Below are 20,612 nucleotides of genomic sequence, written 5' to 3' on the forward strand. Positions count from 1 at the left end.
GCGGCTGGCCACTGAGAGGGCCCTCCCCAAAGAAACATCTCTCAAACAGGCAGATGTGCACAGTATCTTCTTTCAAGATAAACATTTTGGCAGGAGAGACATAAACCATAAACCAAGTATCAAATAAAGATACTCATCTTTGGAAAAATCCATCACAATAAAATTTTTTTCCCCTAGAACTGTTAATAATAAAAAACTTTGATCAGTTCCAAAGTCTTTTAAAAAACACCGACCTTTCACTTTTTGAAAGGGAGAGAGCCAGACATGGATCAACCAATCTAGAGATTACAGTCAGCTGGCTCCATTACTGGATACCTTAAAGCAAGTCCCAAGATCCCTGAGAAGTATGGTTTATGATGAGCAAACAGCTTTCCTTTTCCCTTGAACTAAATCAGCACTTAACAAAATGCAGTCCATTAGGACTGAGTCTTCAGCCTGATCTTACAGTATTAATGTTAACAATATTACTACACTTATAGCTCAGTTCTGTTGTTCAGTCGCTTAGTTGTGTCCGACTCTTGGTGACCCCATGGACTGGAGCACACGAGGCTTCCCTGTCTTTCACCATCTCTAGGAATTTGCTCAAACTCATGTCCGTTAAGTTGATGCAAGAATACTGGAGTGCGTAGCCATTCCCTTTTCCAGGGGATGTTCCTGATCCAGGGACTGAACCCAGGTCTCCTCTACTGCAGGCAGATTCTTTACCATCTGAGTCACCAGGGAAGCCATATAGCTCAGTTTAGGCATATAAACTAATGGTTTATATCCATATTTAATTATAAGAAAGAGAGATCTAGAAAAACATTCTACTTCTGCTTTATTGACTACACCAAAGCCTTTGACTGTGTGGATCACAACAAACTGTGGAAAATTCTTCAGGAGATGGGAATACCAGACCACCTTATCTGCCTCCTGAGAAATCTGTATGCAGGCCAAGAAGCAACAGTTAAAACCGGACATGGTGCTAAGGCACAGATGGTCGAGACAAAGGTAAAAAAAAAAAAAAAAAAAACTGGACATGGAACAACAGACTGGTTCCAAATAGGGAAAGGAGTACGTCAAGGTTGTATATTGTCACCCTGCTTATTTAACTTATATGCAGAGTATATCATGAGAAATGCCAGGCTGGATGAAGCACAAGCTGGAATCAAGATTGCTGGGAGAAATATCAATAACCTCAGATATGCAGATGACATCACCCTTGTGGAAGAAAGTGAAAAAGAACTAAAGAGCCTCTTGAAAGTGAAAGAGAGAAAAACAGCTGGCTTAAAACTCAACATTCAGAAAACTAAGATCATGGCATCTGGTCCCATCACTACATGGCAAATAGATAGAACAATGGAAACAGTAACAGACTTTATTTTCTTGGATCCAAAATCACTATAGATGGTGACTGCAGCCATGAAATTAAAAGATGCTTGCTCCTTGGAAGAAAAGCTATGACCAACCTAGACAGTATATTAAAAAGCAGAGACATTACTTTGCCGACAAAGGTCCATCTAGTCAAAGCTATGGTTTTTCCAGTAGTCGTATGGATGTGAGAGTTGGACGATAAAAAAAGCTGAGTGCCGAAGAATTGATGCTTTTGAACTGTGGTGTTGGAGAAGACTCTTGAGAGTCCCTTGGACTGCATGGAGATCAAACCAGTCCATCCTAAAGGAGATCAGTCCTGAATATTCATTGGAAGAACTGATGCTGAAGCTGAAGCTCCAATACTTTAGCCACTTGATGCGAAGAACTGACTCATTGGAAATGACCTTGATGCTGGGAAAGACTGAAGGCGGGAGGAGAAGGGGATGACAGAGGATGAGATGGTTGGAGTGCATCACCGACTTGAAGGACAGACTTGAGTTTGAGCAAGCTCTCTGGGAGTTGGGATGAACAGGGAAGCCTGGCGTGCTGCAGTCCATGGGGTCGAAAAGAGTCAGACATGACTGAGTGACTGAACTGAATTATTAAAAACACTCAAATCATACTGATCTCTTACCAAAAGCAGCAGTTACCCAACTCGGTCTAGAGCAATGGTTCTTCAGCGAGTTTAGGTCCTGGATGTTCATCCATCAGAATTACCCATGGAGTTTTTCCTATGTACCCTAGAGATTCTGATTTAGGATTGGTTGGCCTCAGCATGCGTGTGATATGTGTACAGAAATGCACCACCTACCCTACCCACAACGACCAAATGAGAAGAGTTATGTGCTGGTGGGTTCTTTAGCTCAAGAAAACATTTACGTCTTGGCAGCTAAGCTGCTGCAGAGGCTCTAATTTAGGGGCACTCCCTGGCCCTTTCATCATTTTTTTTCTCCTGCACACTGCTATCACCGTCACTTACTCCAAGTGGAAGCATTCCAAACTATAAGTAGGAAAGGCAGGTCTCTTCCTCTCTACATCTCAATTTCTTCATCTACAAAAAGAGAAGTATAATACCACAATTCCTTACAAGAAATATACATCTCTAGAAATGATTGTAAAACAGTCTTTGAACTGAACCAAAATATTTAGACTAAAATATTAATACAAATATGCCATCTTCTCAGAAGAAATTTCAGTTACCTGCATCCCTCAAGTGATATGTATTAAAAATTAAAATGAATCACACGCACAAAAATGTACCAATTCTTAAAGTAAAACCACCCTACTCCAGGTGACTCACAAAAAGATGGGTACGTGGCTTAAGGGAGACGACACATAGGAGAGGATGAATCACGTTATCTCATGTTTTATTCTTGGCTGTTTATGAACCAGTGGCTGTAAGTTATTTCTTCTTCCTCTATTTCCTTTGAACATTAAAATGGAAACTTTTGTAAAGCATGCTGCTATCTTCAGGTTAAAACCTTGTGGACCTTGTGCTTGATGTGGTCAGCCCCACCAGGAACCACAACTACCAAGCAGGCAGTCCTCTTAGAGATCTAAACGTCATAATCTTCGTTTTTCATATTTAACATCCAAAATGCTGTGACTCAGAAAATACCACCACTGTCCAGCACAGTCATGGACAGGTACCACCAACTGTAAGAGCCCTCCTCCATTCTCCAATGCCACCTCTCATGCCCGCTTTTCTCACCATCCTTCAGATGCCCAAGGCCCTGGGTTCCTTCTTATTAAAGCTAAACAAACAACATACACAAAAACTTGTTTGGAAAGACATCAGCCACCTGCACAGCAATGCGAATTCTGTGGTCTTTGTATTAATATAAAGAGTGTATTTTACACTCTTATTCCAGGAAGTTCATCATCTTACAATTTTAAAGAAAATAAGTCTATGATGATAACTACCAAACCAGTCTTTTACATTTCTGGTCTTAAACTCGACATGGCCTACAATTATTTCCCTGAATACTCCTTTCTCCTAACACCTATGTTGACTGCTCTAAACCTCTGGAAGGACCTTGGTTAGGCTTTCCTCCTTTATTCCATGTACTCAATCAATTTTCCAGACTCACTATTTACCTTAGTGAAATGCCTTTAGTTCCTCTTCTATTTCCCGTGGCATGTAACTATATCAAGTCCAATATATCTTTCTGGCCACACCACGCAGTTTCGGGATCTTAATTCCCTTATCAGGGATTGAACCTGGGCCATAGCAGTGAAAGCGCCAAGTCCTAACCACTAGACCCCCAGGGAAGTCTCCCAGTCTATCTTTCTAGATCTGCATCAGGACAATCATCTCTGGCTTCAACCTTCCAGTCTCCAAACGCTAGTCTTTGGAACCAGAGAACATGTCCTTAAAACAATCACTCAGGTTATTTCCCATCAAGAGCAAGTTCCTCTCATTTTTCCTACAGTACTTTGTATTCCATAAGCATGTTATCCAAACAAACTTATATTTTACTGACCCTCTCCCTCCAAAGAGAAGGACCGCTGGCTTCCCAAGCTGAGAGTCACTGAGTTAGCCACAACTCCCTAACGTGTTTAACTGTTTTGTAATTCAATAGGAAGCAGGGCTAAAAGAAGAGTAAAAAAGGAAAAGTACTCCTTACAATCAGAGAGGTAAAAAGATGGGCAAAAGTCACAGGGAGTAGATTCCGGTGGCTTAGGACTCTTGACTCTGTGACCTCCTCTTTCCATGGCTTTAGGCCATTATAGTTGAAGCTGATGGCTAAATAAGTTGAGATCACCGGGGAATTAAAACTATGTTATCCTTGATTTAGCATTCCCTGGTGGCTCAGACGGTAAAAGTGTCTGCCTACAATGAGGGAGACCCGGGTTTGATCCCTGGGTTGGGAAGATCCCCTGGAGAAGGAAACAGCAACCCACTCCAGTACTCTTGCCTGGAGAATCCCATGGACAGAAGAGCCTGGTGGGCTACAGTCCATGGGGTCACAAAGAGTCGGACACGATTGGGCAACTTCACTTTCTTTCACTTTCTATCCTTGATTTGCCAGAAAAAATCAGCAGCTGACCTTTTAAAACCCAATGATTGACTCTGCTCATCTTATGAAGAATTAATTCAACATATTGCTAAGTAAGCTATGGATTTACAGTTATATGTTCAAAATAAAGCCAACCATAAAATTCCATTTTGCTTACTCAAGTTTTTTTTTTTTTGGGGGGGGAGGGGAGGTGGGTGGTATCTGTATGTATAAAAACACACTGACATACATGTAGTCAATGTTTGTAAGATTGAAACAGGGCAAATACAATTCCCAGGTTTCCTCAGGTTACTTAAGAATTTGGGGTTAATTAATAGATCTTTACTTTTCTACTCTTGTCAGCTCCTAAGAAGCTGTACTACTAATGATGGATTTGAGTTTTTTTAAACTTTAATTTTCTTCTGCTTACAGTCTATGAATACTAAAGCCAATCAGGAGGAATGCCCTCAGATAGGTAGGAGGACTTGAAAAAAAGAAGTGGCTTTGAGATGAAATATTCTCTAACTAACATGAACCTAACTTAATATGGAAAGCCTATTTCTATAGCTGTTTGAGGGCACACATGTGGCAAACTGAAGCAGATTACTACGAAGACTTGCTGTGGTACCGTGATACAGAACCAGCTGGCCACAGGGTTTGTATTTAGTTTACCAAATGCTAACATGCTTTAATGGATTAATATATCCGGCACACCAAAATGCTAGATGACATACTCAAAAATGTATCCAATCACTTTACTGAGAGGGTCTTCTGTGTGGATAAATATAAGAAAGGTCTGAACTCATTAGATTTACACGTGTTCTCGTGTTAGACCATGAAAATAAAAGTCGCTCAGTCATGTCCGACTCTTTGCAACCCCATGGACTGCAGCCCACCAGGCTCCTCTGTCCATGGAATTCTCCAGGCCACAATACTGGAGTGGGTAGCTGTTCCCTTCTCCTGGGAATCTTCCCAAACCGGAGTCTCCTGTACTGCAGGCAGATTCTTTACCAGCTAAGCTACCAGGGAAGCCCATGTTAGTCCATGGGGATATTTAAAGACAGAAAAGCAACTCTTCCCTCATCACACTTTCTACACAGAATTAGTAGGAACTAGTAAGAATTAGTAAACACTTGAAGAATTTTAGCAATATTCATGATATACTTAATCTCACTATTGAAAGCATTACACTTTTAAGTATTCCAAGCTAAAAACAAGTATTCCTGTCATATGTGGGAAAGAGCAATGTCAAAGACATAGGGTGCTAATTAAAACCTGGAGGAATACTAGATACATTCTGCCAAGTGTCAGATCACCAGGTCACTGATCAGAGGTGTAGCTTTATAACATGGAATGTTTTAAAGCATTCTGCCATCTTAGAAAATCATCTTTCATCCACTGCCTAATTGCAGCCCCCTCCCAATAATGTCTTTAAACTGCAGAGATGTGCAGAATGAAATGAATGCTACTACACAGATCAGAAGGAAGAAGAGAGACCCTCGTTCAACAAAAACATTTTCCTTGTTGTCATATCAATCTCGAAACACTTTCCACTTTACTTAGGTGTTCTTTAGAGGTCATTCATCCTAGTTTAAACCTGGCATGACCCTGCTTACCTTAAAAGATTGCAAGCTAAAACATGGTAATAGGATTTGTTATTAGCCTTCTAGAAATGAGGGCAGTTAATATATAATTAGCTAGTTGGATTGGAGAAGGCAATGGCAACCCACTCCAGTACTCTTGCCTGGAAAATCCCATGGATGGAGGAGCCTGGTAGGTTGCAGTCCATGGGGTCACTAAGAGTAGGGCACGACTGAACGGCTTCACTTTCACGCATTGGAGAAGGAAACGTCAACCCACTCCAGTATTCTTGCCTGGAGAATCCCAGGGACAGAGGAGCCTAGTGGGCTGCCATCTATGGGGTCGCACAGAGTCGGACATGACTGAAGCGACTTAGCAGCAGCAGCTAGTTGGATATTCTTACAGTCATACTAAAACTCATTTTTAAATTACTAGGCAACAATTTAGTTTGTCTTTAATGTCAAAAAAGAACAAAATAACTTCATGGAATTATAAGATAAGTGGCCATGGATGGGGAAACATTTTACCTAGACACAGTGATCACAAGCAAACAAAGAGAAAACAAATCTATAAAGTCACAATCACTTTCTTTGCAGTTATAGCCCCAAAGAAAGAAGAACATGGCTGTGGCTGTCTTTTAGGACCACAGCCTGGTTCATGTCCCACGAACCACAAAGCCTGGACTACTCCATGATTCTAATGCTGACTGTCAGTGAATGTGAATGTGGTGTTTTTAATGAATTTCTGCTAAGTTGTTCAACCCAAGAAGGCCCCATTTTTCTGTGCATAGCTAATTAAATTCTTGGGCCACAGGCCAACACCAAATCTAAATATCTACAAGCAAACAAAGGAGGTGGATCATGAAGCTAGCACTGTAGAAACCATCAAATCCCAAACTCCAGCATATTTCTTTTTATATCTGTTGCAGGTGACATCTCTCCCTTAGGCCGAGAAACTAAACTGTTCTACCTGGCTTCAGTCTAGGAGACTCATAATGAAATCCAGCTGCTCCAAAAGCAGGATGACATTTTTGATTCTAACATGGATCAATACTGAGCTCTCAAGCCTGTTCAAACAGTAGTTGTTGGCGAGTCAATCATCCATGCAGACAGATAAATGCATCTCTTATCTCTACAACTACACTAAAATGTCTAGAAATATACCAAGCAAAACTCTAAAGCAGCCTAAAGCATTATTGCAAGATACAGTTACCCTCAGGTACAATCTGAGTTGTTTGGAAAGATTCACAGACTACCTGATTGAAAACAGGGGTGTAATAACAATGTATGTCCAATATGCAAAGGCTTAAATTCAATTAGCAGCTTAAAGTCATTAAGTTATAGCACCGTACTATTAAGTAAATTTATGACTTAAATTTTTTCTAAATGCCTAGTAAAAGAAGCATTGTTTCTTCTGCCTAATTCTAATCTCAGTCCCCGAAATACTCCTTTCATTATAGTCAACTTCATTTGTCTGTTATTGACTCTCCAAATGACTCCAGGGGAAGTAATTTCCCAAATGTTGATTTTTCTCACCAGCAAAATAAGAGGAGTATCCAGTCCATTGGCTAGCAACTCTAAGGGTGAGAATAAAATTATAAACTGCCCAATTTTATAAGAAAACTGTCTTCTACGTTACTTGTTCACACTTAATCCACAAATAAGTAATTTATCAAGTCAGTCGAAAAATGAGTAAAAGGAAGGCTAGAGACTGAAACATAATTTGCGAGGGTCAGGTATACACGGCCCGGAAGAGTGAGAGAGAAACTCAAGTTGTATAATGCAGTGAAGGTACCTGACCTTCCAGGAGTGTGGGATGAAAATACGATGGATAAAATATATTTTGGAGTAAAAAGGAAGACTGGAAAACAGAAAAGGAGCTAAGAAAGCTATCTATGGCTTAATGAACTTTCCTTTCACCAGTCTTTAAAATTACAGTTGTTTTTGAAACTGAAATCCAGATTCTCTTGGCTGAATTGTAAGTTTTCCAAGCTTTTATCACTGCTGCCTGCAAGAGCAGAAAGGGATGTAAAAAAAGGATGCTATCATACAGGAAGCCAAAATGAAATCAATCTCGTGATGGCATCTGCTACTTTCCTTTTGCTGCTGCAAACAGTGACAACAGTAACTCCAAACTCAACAGTAACTTCATATTGATGACAAGCAGCATCTTTATAAAATTAACCATATTACCTACTATAATTCGTTCTCTGGTAAGGTACATAAAATTTAAAATTACTAGGTGATTCAACTACAATTATACCAATTTTGAGCTTCTGAATGAACAAACTGCATGTACACTCAGTAAAGGAAAAGCAGGAGGAGAACAGAGGCAGTACATCAAATGGGCTGCCAGAAATCAATTTTCTTTTGCAGGGTTGCGGGTGACAGGGTGGTAGAGGAATAAAGGACTAAATTTGCTACAAACATAAACACTGTTTATTATCAGGTAATGATAAGTATAAATCTGAAATTTCAACTAGGAACTGCCATTACAATAAAAATATGTATACATATTGCACAGTACATACCCGAGGCAAAGTTAATTGCAGGAAATTTCACAAGTACCTCCCTGCTCCTTACCATATTATATAGTAGAGATGCTGAAATAAGTTTTGGTTACCAAGCTAAGCCTTTTGCTTTTCAGTTGAATATCCATGTTAACTTGCCAACTTTCTCCTATTAATCGAACTAGAATAAGAATCACAACAGGAGACTCAGTGATTCAGAATTTACCGATTATGAACTAACCTTCAGCCAGAGGGTTTAGCAGTTTGTAGTAAAAATTCAGTTCAGATCTCAAGATCAGGTAAGTCTAAAAGAAACTTCAAGGTCACCTGAACCAATCCTTTCTACCAGTACTTTTATTATTAAATATATAAATTGTAGTTACCTGCTCCTAATAAGACTTTTCATAGAAGAAATGCTGAATTTTCTTGAGGAATAGTTTGGATTTGAGCAAAATGTCAAAACAATTCTCCCATGATGAGTATCATTTTGACTGTACTCTAAAAATATTTTCTTCCTGGTTTCCTACACTTACCTATGTGTTCACATTCTTGTATTATGGAACACTTAAAGGTAACTCATACACATGTAATTGGGAAATCAAAATTTGCTTTGATCAATGTGGTTTAATTCTTGTTACTAAGTGCTTTGCAAGGTTATACAAGAACATATTCTAAAATTTTATAGATGTGATGAAACCTTAGTCATATTGGCCTTATGCTTGAAAGTCTATCATTAACCTCATATATTATGACTGTTGGTGGGAATCTAACATGGTACTATTTTGGAAAATAGTTCCTCAAATGGTTAAACAAAGTTACTATATCACCCTAGGTACATACCCAAGAGAAAGGAAAACATCTCCACAGAGACTATGGGTGGACAAATACCTACAGAGGCATTATTCATAATAGCTAAAGAGCATAAACAACTAAAATGTCTATCATCTGACAAATAAAAATGGTATCTGTGCTGTAGAATATTACTTGGCCATAAAAAGGAATGAAATACTGACACATGCTCCAATATAGATGAATCCTGAAAACACTGCAAGAAGTGAAAAAGCCAGTCACAAAACAACATATATTAATATAATTCCATTTTTAAGAAATGTCCAGAATAGGCAAATCCATACCAACAATAAGTAGGTTAGTTGTTGCCTAGGGCTGGGGGAGGGGCTGGGAGATGAGGGGGTGATAGCTAAAGGGTTACAGGACTGCCTTTTGAAGTGATGGAAATATTTTATGATAAAAATGTGGCAATGGTGTAGTGAATAATTGTGAATATACTAAAAACTATCAAATTATACACTTTAAATGTGTATATTTTATGTATGTGAGTTAAAGTTCAATAAAACAGTCATTTAAAAAAATCTGTTCTGAGATGTGAGATGCTTGAGAATCAGCGAACCTCTTCCCCAAAGCTCCTCTGGTCAACAGTAAAAGAATTAGTCAAACTGAAGTCCAATTTACTTTATTGTAATTGGAACCAGCTTGCAATATTTAGTTATGTACATTTCTAAAATGTGAATGCAGTTTAAGACAACACATCATTACATCAGATATTCCAGGCAGCCTGCCACGAGACATTTTTACCAAAAAAACCATCTTGAAGGGAATTCATTTAATAAACCTCAGAGTATATGTTCTTTCCTGTTGCCTCATCTCCTTAAAAGCTGCCGTTTCCCTAAACTCTCATGTTAAACAGTACTGGGCATGGTTAAGTCACTTACTAATTCAACAAATATTTGAACCCTTACTGTACACAAGGTACTGCCTTAGGCACTTGTACCTATGTGCATACACACACGAGACAAAGTCCCTGGTCTTGTGGAGCTTACAATCTGATAGGACAAAGACGAACAATAAATAAATTTTAAGGTTTTTAAAATAGAGGGTGCTGTGCTATTGGGGGACGTTATTTTAGATGAAGTGGCCAGGAAAGGAGGCTTCTCTAAGGGAGCATGTTTGAGATGAGAAAAGAAGGTGCCAACTACACAGAGATCAGGGAGGACAACTCCAGGCAGAAGAAATTATTTCTGAAAGAATTGGGAGGAGGGAAAAAGAAGGATTAACTGTGCTGCTGATGACCAGCCTCTGTGGTTCTTATCACCAGGTCAGTGCAAGGTGACTCGCAGACGGAGGCTGGAATAAGGGGTCTTGTGTACCTTCAGACCACCCGAAGGTCTCATAACAAGAGGTGGCCGTCTCTGCTTAACCCCTGCCTGATGTGATCTTTCCCTCTCTGCACCTCTCAGCAACTGTTTGCTGTCTGGACCATTCGTTCTTACAAACACACTGGTGCGAGGCACCATGCTAGGCATGCCAGGACTTAAAAGACCCATCGGACGGGTGCCCCGCCAGCCCTTAGGGCAGCAAATAATCCAGTAGCACAGACAATGTAGGGACAGACAACAAACATTAAGTAGAAAGCAAAAGCCACCGCACCCCACCCTCCACGAAAAAAGAGCTGTAAAATTGAGCCATGTCCAGAGATTACTTCCAGCTGGAGCATCAGGGGATGCTGATGAAGTGGGGGCATGAGAACAGGGAGACTCTGGGAAGCCTGAGAACTTGGACATGTGGGGAGAACACACAGACTGATTTGTTGTGTCCCTAATTAGCTTTAAATATATTTAAAAATATTTTTAGCTCCCCAACCAAGTTACAAGCTCAGGGAAATAAGACCTGATACTCTCTCTCTGTGACCTCAATTTACGTGCAGATTCACTGTAAGAGATGTCAGTTTCAGCAATGAAGGGTAAGGCTAAATGATTATTTGCTTCATAACAAAGTTTTGATTTTTGAAACAGATGATCTCCCAAACCTCCTAATTACATCATTTCATTTCAAAGGGACATTCCTAAGAGTTTTTCCAAAACTAAAAGGCATTACAGATACACATGTATACAATGTGGTTCAGAATAACACATGTTTCTCTTTGTATTTGTGTGTCTGCATGTGAGTATCAGTATATCTTCATTTCAGAATCTTAAAGATTATTTCAAACTTTCACTGCTAAACCAGTCTGTACTCATGAGAAAATATGTTTTTTCACTGATTAAACTTTCCCACCAGGCCTTCAAAATCCCTTCACATTCCCAACAAAACATCTTAAACCAGAGAAGAAAATCCAAACAACATTTTTTTAGGCATTGTCTCAACATCTCTAAAAAATATTCCATGGCCAAACTCACCATAGAGAGCTGTCCAAGTTTGATTAATTACATCTAGACACACAGTTCCTGACCTGAAACAGATGGAAAGAATGGCATTTTAAAAAAAATCAGGAAGTTAGTTGCATGTATCAGACAATTTTATCATCAGAAATATTTTTAATAGATCATTGGGAAAAAAAAACTCCAAAGAATCCCAATTGGTAAAAACACAATGGAGGAGCAGAATATACACAAAGTCTTAAGAATCTCTGCAGACTGAAAGGGAAAACCAGTAACTATACAATGGAGAAACCAAACAACACCATAACCAGGTGATGAGAATTAACACTGTAATCAGGGTAGACAGACTTGTGTGCCTCCAAATGGAATACCCTGGGGAGGACACAATCTTATCTTTCGGTTTTCTGGTCTTAAGAGCATACTCTGAACCTAATAAGGGAAAATCAGACAATCGCAAGTTGAGGGATAGTCTATGACATAACTGATCTTTATTCTTCTAAAATGTCAATTCTGTACAAAATCTGAGGAATGGTTTCAGATGGAACTACTTTAAAGAAACATGAAAACTAAATGCAGTAGATGTTACTAGACTGGATCCTTTAATGAATGAAAAAAGTGCTAAAAAGTACATTACCAGATATGGCAGTAGATGAAAAAGTACTGCATTAATATTCATATTCCTGAATCTTATGACTATACTGGAGTTACACAAGAGACATCCTTATCAGGATGACGGACAGTTTTAAAAGACAGTGGGGCATGATACAGACGCACACACACACATATACATACAACCTCTCAGAGTTCAGAATACTTCATATGTACACACATGTGTGTATATATGTAATATCAAAATTTAATGCTATGACAAGGAAAACCTGTGGGACAAATAGTATTCTAAACTGCCCTGAAGTACAAAATAGGAGGCACTTTTAGCACATTTTAAAATACCATTAAGAAAATATTGGAAAGAAAGGGGTAATTGTGATTGATTAATTGTTTGCTTAAATACTTCACGGGCTGAAAATAATACACTCTGTACACTGAAGACCGATCTCTGGACTGTGTCTATACAAAGAGACGGAGATGTGGAATAGTATAAATGTTAGCTGGATATCAAGGGAAATGAAGGACTCGTTCGTGACAATGGGAAAACCCAAGTTGTCCAATAGCAGACTTTGAACTAAGTGGTTTAGAATATCGTATTCTTGGATTCTGTAGTGTCAGTGACCTTTCTTACAGTCCTATCTGTTGATAAAATCCAAAAAGATAATTGAGACTTTTTACAATACATAAACTCTAATCAAGGGCAGCTGCTGCTAAGATTTAAACATTTTAAAATACTTACGCTTCATCAATGTTGGGATGGAAAATTTTATTCATGAATCCTGTAAAAAGAGATGTTAATTAGCAGCACAAAGTATCCAGAGAACAATTAAAGTATTTCAGTATTGGAAATAATTTCAGTGTTAGGATAACTCATTACTTCCAATCTTAGATCTTTAGTTACTAATTAGACTATATTCTCCTGACAGTGTCAATTACTTAAAATATATCAGCGTTCTATTAATCAAATGGGCAAACTTTGAGAGCAATGAAGCTTCTAATAGTCATTAGATTATTGAAGCTTCTGACAATCATTAAAATAATTATTTTCTGAGTTATGATGGTACTTGCCAAGAAAATTTATAGTATTAAATGGTTTATAACTAGTGCCATGATAAAAGTTAAGAAAGCTACTCTGACTTTTCTCCCCCCAAATTTTATTGTTCAATTTCTAAATGTGGAGGTTCTGCATTTGAACTTCTCCTTCTGAAGCTCAGTTACTGGCATCATTGTGCTACACTCTGTGCGGAACATGAATGAAGCTGTTGAAACACTGAAGGAGTACCGCTTCCAAACCACAAAGGATTTCATAAGAACAGTGACCAAAATATTTCCTTTAACTTTAGTCTACTCATTCCAGGAAACCCAGTTTTGATTAAAATTGGGGCAACTAAGAAATTGGGCAAGGTGTTTAAAAAAATTCTGTAAGATGGCTATATTTGTCGGGGATTCAAGCTTTTTGATTTATTCCTAGAAAAACAAGTAGGTATAGACTTTTAAACAAATGTATTGGTATTTAACTTCTGAAAAGAAATTATTTTCTAACACAAAACCCGTGATTTAATCAATTTGTATACAAGCAAATGACAGTCCTCTAAAGCAGAGATCCAATGTCAAAGCTGTCATTTTGTCATCTTTACTGCCTAACTTCCTTTTAAGACTTCCTTATTCAGTTCCCTAGTTTCAATAAATTGAAGTTCCTTATTAAGGTGAGCATCACGTCCCAATCCCACCCTCCCTCACACTCATAGCTCACATTCACCTCTTTCATTCATTCAAAATATATTTGTTCAACATCTGTGTATCAGGCACTGTGCTTATTTAGGGTACAAAACCAAATAAAGACAGTACACTATTCTTGAGGAGGTCACGAGACAGGAGCAATGGGACAGGAGACACGAAAAATAATCGCAAGATGCACAAAGAGGTGGCAGGGAAGCATGCATGAGGAGAGGAAGGTTTCAGGAAAGAGGCAGACAAGTGGCATCAAAGGAGGATTCTCAAGGATGAGGAGCGACAGAGGTCAGCTCCAAAAATCTAAGAAATTTCTCTAGACTCACAAATTGGGGATTAGACTATATGAAGTCCCAAGCATTCCAACCCTTACTTGCTCAAGCCACTCCAAGTACTAATCATGGTTCCGATTTTTGTTCTTTAATCTTTGGTGTTAAAATAGCTTAATGTTTTATCTACTTACTATTAAGAAAGTCCATGCAATCTTTAAATTACTATGATGCAGAAGGATTTGTGTCCAATTACTATGCCATATTAATTTTTCATTAAAGATGTCTCAAAGTCTAGATTCACAAGGTATGTGTTTATAAGGAGATTACAGTAAGCCAATGGAAACATTCATGCCTTAATGCTAAGAGAAGAAAAGGCAGGATAGAAATTCTACCTAACCCTAGAAAAACACTAATACATGTATTCAACAAGACCCGTGAGGATACCTGTTGCTGTGGTGTTTATAAAAACCAAGAACTAAGTTCAACCCCATCACCAAGGGACTGGGGAGATGCTGCACATCCTTGTACTGGGAGTCCTGTACAGCTGAGGTAGTGAACTAGGTCAGTATGTACCAATTAGGGGGAGCCTGGTGGGCTGCCGTCTATGGGGTCACACAGAGTCGGACACAACTGAAGCGACTTAGCAGCAGCAGCAGAATAGAGCCAAGGCTGAGGGGAAGCAAAAAAACTGCAGGATGATATATATATGCATCATGACAGCGTTCAGATAAATGAAGACAAAGCAACACTGCATACTCTCTGTGGTAACAACAACAGAAAACTCTACTGGACCAGCGTATACCACATTTACAAGAGTGATTATTTTAGTGAGGGTGCAGGGTCAAGGTCATGGTGGGAATGGGGAACAGTGATTATGGATGAATTTAATTTACAGAATTATACTCCTTTAAAAAAGAGATGGTGCTTGCTTTGGCAGCACATATACTAAAAAGAGGTAATGTGCTTACATATTATTTGCCTTTTTTTAAAAGTGTGCACACAGATAAAAAAAACTGGAAACAAAAATGTACAAATATTAACAGTGCTTCATTCTCAGTGGTGAGGATATTTTCTCCACAAGTTCTAGTGAGGTGGACGCACCCAGAGCCTGTTACACAGAGTGAGTCAGAAAGAGGAAAATATCATATATTAACACATATATATGAAATCTAGAAAAGTGGTACTGATAAACCTATTAGTGGGGCAGGAATAGACATGCAGACATAGACAACAGACTTGTGGACACAGCAGAGGACAGAAGAGGGTGGGACAAATTGAGAGAGTAAAACAGCTAGCTAATGACAAACCAGAGGGTGTGGGGTGGGATGGGGAGTGGGAGGGAGACTTCAGAGGGAGGGGACATATGTACACTTCAGGCTAACTCCTGCTGTTATATGGCAGAAACCAACACAACACCGTAAGCAATTATCCTCCAATTAAAACTAAAAAGAAAAAAGAAAAACCACCTCCACCTCTGTACCAGAAGCAGGACCGCAGCAATGGAAATGGGCTAGAAGGAATGAACCTTCAGAAAATGAAATAGAGCTTCACCGTTTAATCCAGGAACCCCACTCCTGGCTTATACCCAGACAAAACTATTAATTCAAAAAGACACAAGCTCCCCCAGGTCCACAGCAGCACTATTCACAACAGTCAAGACATGCAGACAACCTAAATGTCCACTGACAGATGAAGCAATAAAGAAGATGCGGTGTATATATGACGGAATACTACTCAGCCATAAAAAAGAACAAAACAATGCCATTTGTAGCAACATGGATGCAACTTGAGATTATCATATTAAGTGAGGTAAGGCAGAAAGAGAAAGACAAATATATACCACATGATATCCCTTATGTGTGAAATCTAAAATATGAACAAATGAGTCCATCTATGAAGCAGAAACAGAATCATGGATGTAGAGAACAGATGGGTGGTTGCCAAAGAGAGGCTGGGCTTAGCAGATGTAAGCTTTTATACACAGGATGGATAGCAACAAGGTCCTATTGTACAGGATAGGAAATTATATTCAATATCCTATGATAAGCCACAATGGAAAAGAATACTAAAAAAAGAAATGTATAACTGAATCATTTGGTACAGTAGAAATTAACACCACATTGTAAATTAACTATATTTCCATAATAAAAATAAAAGAACGAAGCTTCAATAATGTGATGTCACAGGGGACCTCAAAAGTATAAGCCAAGGAAACAGCCATGGTGAAACAAGCCTGAAATGTTTATCAAAACTGTCTCTGAAAGAATAAGGTGCCTGACTCCTTGTACAAGGTCTGGAGATTACATTTGGCACCAATACAGTTTCCACACTGTTTTCAATTAAATCTAGATTTTGGCTTGGTTGAGTCCAAAACTACTAAAAAAGAGAGCCAAAAAGGGCTCAGTAAACATATTCTTTAGTAACAAATGGGTTGGAGCCCAGTCCCCATTGTCCCTGCTGAACCCCATCTAGCTGTGAGGTGGAGAGCAGAACCTGCCTGGAAGGGTCAAAATGCTAATCGGGGCTTGGCTTCTAGTCCCAACTCTGCCTTTTAACTGCAGGCCTTGATCAGGTCACTACACTTCTGTGGGCCTGTTTCTTTACCTGCAAAGAGAGAAAGCTGGACGACATGATCTCCAAACCCCCTACTCTTATTCTGTTTGTAAAAGGACGATCAGTTCTAAAATCTAGGATTTAATAACAATGGCCAGAGCTCTGAGAACAGAGAACTTAAGGAGAAATGGCCAATGGTTAAGTCCATTAAGGAAATTAATTCTGTGAGGGCACATTTTTAGGGTACAGAAGTATTCTGGAGAATGTAATACAAAGCTGCTAACATGCTAAAATACCACAAAGTGATACAAAAATCTGCTGACTATTCCAAAGTAGGCAGAAATGGAGTTTATAACCTTGCCACTGAGAAACAAGCACAGCCAGACCAATTCTACCAAAAAAACAATTTCCACAGTACAGTCATCTCTTCCTACACCAGTTTTTTTCTATTGTTAGAAAAATTACCCGATGCAAATAAATGGAAAGGGGTATGTGTGTGTGTCTATATACACACACACACACACATATATATACACACACATCCTTTACATTTGTTCTTGGACAAGCTGTGGGAAGCATTTCTGGCAAAGCTATTTACATTCTGGATAATGATGGCAACAGTGGAACTTCTGCACGAGGAGGGGAGGAGACGGATAAAGAATAAGCTAGGAATTCAGGGAAGGAACGTTCTCAGGACTGAGCGTGTTTGCCCTGGCACGTTTTCTTTCCTTTTGGCAAAGCTATCACCACCCTAATGAATTTGTCTGCAACAACAGAATTTTCCCAACACTTGTTTCCATTTGACCAGGAACTATTTTGAAGATATTTTAAGAGAACATGTTTTGAAAACTGCTTTTATGGAAACATGACAAGTGGAAGCAGCAAGTCATTTTTAATCCACATAAGATTTTATTCACTACCAGACATGTTCTAATGGTACATTTCAGTGATTTGTTCAGATAAAATTCAGAACTCGTTACAATTTTTTGGACAGTTATTCTCTGGTATGGCTCAAGCACTTATAAAAAGGGGGACAACAGGTACAAACATTTAGCTGGACAGCTTACCCCCTCTGTCCTCTATCATTTATCAGAAGGAAATCAGGAGATTTGTAATTCTGGAGGAGGAATCCAAACCATGTTAAGCTGATGCAAAACTACACATCTTAGAAATAAAAGCACAGATTATTAAAACAGAAAAATATGCCATGCTTTCACTTGTTTCACTCACTCCAACACTCAACTGCTCTAGAGTAACAAATCTCTTGACCCACAGGCTAATAAGCAGAGAAAGTAAATAATACCGTGCCGAGTCATGCTGAAAACTGTTTTTTTTTTCTTGTTTTTTTTTTTTAAATTTCAGACTGTTTCTGTATCCAATCCCAGGAGGGGATCTGTACAAAGTGTACACACTTTCGAATAACTGATACTGGATCAATATATAAATAAATAAAGGAAGCAGAAATTAACCATACTTTCCATCTTTGTTCCTTTTATTCGTGGGGATATTTTTAGTGATCAAATTTGTGGATAGAATGAAATACCAAGGGCCAATCACCTATCCAGAAATTGCATCCAAAATAATTTGAAGAAATGAGAGGTCAAACAAGGTGACTCATGAAACAAGATAAATCCACCCTAAGGTATATGAGTGAAATGCATGAAAGGCAGAAATGAGAACTTTATCCTAGAGAAGAAATGAACCTGGACTTCAGATGGTTGGGGCAGCTGTGGCTGATACAATTTAATTATAAGCTTATGAATCTCTGTGAGAAAGTATTAAATTACTCTCGTGTTCCATCTTCAGGACAAATACTCATATAAAGTAGACCATTCAGAATAAAAATGATCAATTCTCTATTTTTAAAGTAGACAGAATTATTTTAAATATATTTATTAAAGATTAAATCCTATCTTCCCTAGCAGTGTCTCAGACTATAAATTTTTAAGGGCAATAACTTGGGTCTTCATTCCTAGTGTGCAGGAGGTGAATGGAATTAGGATGCTCTAGCTGAAAAAGGGGGGTGGATGCTGCCAGCTTCACGGCGACAGCTCTGCTGCCAGCTTTGTGCACCAGTGCGTCCTCAGATAGATTCTTCATCTTACCTCAGACAGCCAGGCCCAGCCCATGGCAGCCTGCACCCGGGTAGAAGTCTCTTCCGAGAGCTGAGCCTTTCCTACTCAGGAGAGATGGACCTGGGCCGGTCTCTTCTTGGGTGAGGAACCAAGCAAGGAGCTCACTCACTGCCCTGTGTCATGGGAACTTCTGCACTGATCTTGGGTGTGTTCAGGAGATCTAAACTCAACAAGGGGTCCTCTTTCCTGTTTCTTCCTTTCTCTCTGATAATATGGAATCTGAGGAATGGGCTGGATGGATAAGAAAAGTTTATTTATAACTAAGAAAAGGTGAAGTGTTATCCTTCAACAGTACAACTCTTCTACCAGCCTAGTAGATTACCAAAACCCACTCTCTGGCAGTTCCATTTTTTGGAAGATCGCCTTCTCTTTCCTGTCTCCACAGTTTATCTTTCACTCTCCTGGTCACTCATATAACCACAATGACTCAATCAGGCAGGATTTATTTTCATGGTCAGAGACAGGGGAGTATGAGCAGAACACCCTGGACGTGAAATTTCGAGACTTAATTTCAAGTCTCTGCCACTTACTATACAAAGTTGGGGTTAAAAAATCAGGCTCCATTCAGGCTGCCTAAGTTCCACTTAGGCCTACTGAATCTCTTTTCTGTCTCCTTGTTCATAAAGCTGGGTTAAGTAAGAGTATCCACATATCACAGGCGTGTCACCAAGATTTAACGAATATATGCAGAGCATATGACCAGTAACTGGCACACAGTAAGTACTCAGTAATGTTACTATTAGCTGATAGAGTTCAGGCACGTAATTTCACATCACTTTCCTCATCCTAAAAAGGAAAATATCTGCCCCAATATAACCTTCTCTTAATCCTTCAGGAATTGTCAAGTGCATTAGAAGGTATTTTGATTATGGGATATTAGTTTTTTTTTTTTTTTAATAACCCTATCACACTGGAAATGGAAAATACAGCTACTCTAACATTTATTATTAAAAAGACTGTTCTGATTGCATTGGCATATGAACAAAACACTGGAATGGAAGCTAGAAGGCAGACTCTGCAACTAGTCAGCAGTTCTGTATCTCTGCCTTCCTAGGTCTCATTTTTATCATCTTTCAAATAAAGGAACTGGATGGTATAAAACACCAAAGCTCCTTCTAGGAATATGGTTTTCACCAACCATGCTATTCACAAGAATATGAACAAAATCTTCAACTGCGTGAACAAGTTCTTCCAAGGGAACTAAGATATTATTTAGTTTTTAAAGTTTTAACTGAATTTCATTTAACTAAAGAAAAATGAAGCTAAGAATATATGTTTTCATTAGACCACCAGTCCTAAAGGGAAAGTGAATTTTATGCCCAGAAAACGCCAGAATAACTAATCAGCTCTAAAGCTAGAGGTTATCTACTATAGTTAAAGTAGGAACTAACCTAAACAGTGAGTGAGGTAGGATTTCTATGCAGCAAATGGAAAGACTGTATAATCATAAATTGCCAAAGGCAGAATTAAAACTGACATCAGCCAGCTTCAGGAAGGAAATGGGTGAATCTTCTCACAGAAGCAAGCATGAATAAAAGCAAAGCTACCCCTCAGAGGTGATATGGGGAAGGGAAATGAAACTGACTACTATTTTCACTCTGGCTATACAGCAAGATGAAGCTAAGTGGACTTAGATATTACAAACTGTGAACAACAGGTTTTTCAATGAAAGGGCCAATTTGGCAACTGACTTC

The 20,612-nt window shown here is 38.8% G+C and overlaps 1 protein-coding gene across 4 annotated transcripts in view; it reads right to left on the reverse strand.

The window, feature by feature from the left end:
* Positions 1 to 20,612, reverse strand: part of UBE2H (ubiquitin conjugating enzyme E2 H) — a 100,034-nt gene that overhangs the window by 13,103 nt on the left and 66,319 nt on the right. For all 4 annotated transcript variants that reach the window (XM_040259622.1, XM_040259624.1, XM_040259623.1 and 1 more), the window contains 2 exons: positions 12,967 to 13,006; positions 11,637 to 11,689 (listed from right to left, as the gene is read on the reverse strand). In XM_040259622.1, the coding sequence (XP_040115556.1) occupies positions 11,637 to 11,689; positions 12,967 to 13,006 (93 nt within the window). The remainder of the gene's footprint in view (positions 1 to 11,636; positions 11,690 to 12,966; positions 13,007 to 20,612) is intronic.

This window comes from Oryx dammah, unplaced genomic scaffold, assembly GCF_014754425.2.
Source record: "Oryx dammah isolate SB20612 unplaced genomic scaffold, SCBI_Odam_1.1 HiC_scaffold_18, whole genome shotgun sequence".
Lineage (NCBI taxonomy): Eukaryota > Metazoa > Chordata > Mammalia > Artiodactyla > Bovidae > Oryx > Oryx dammah.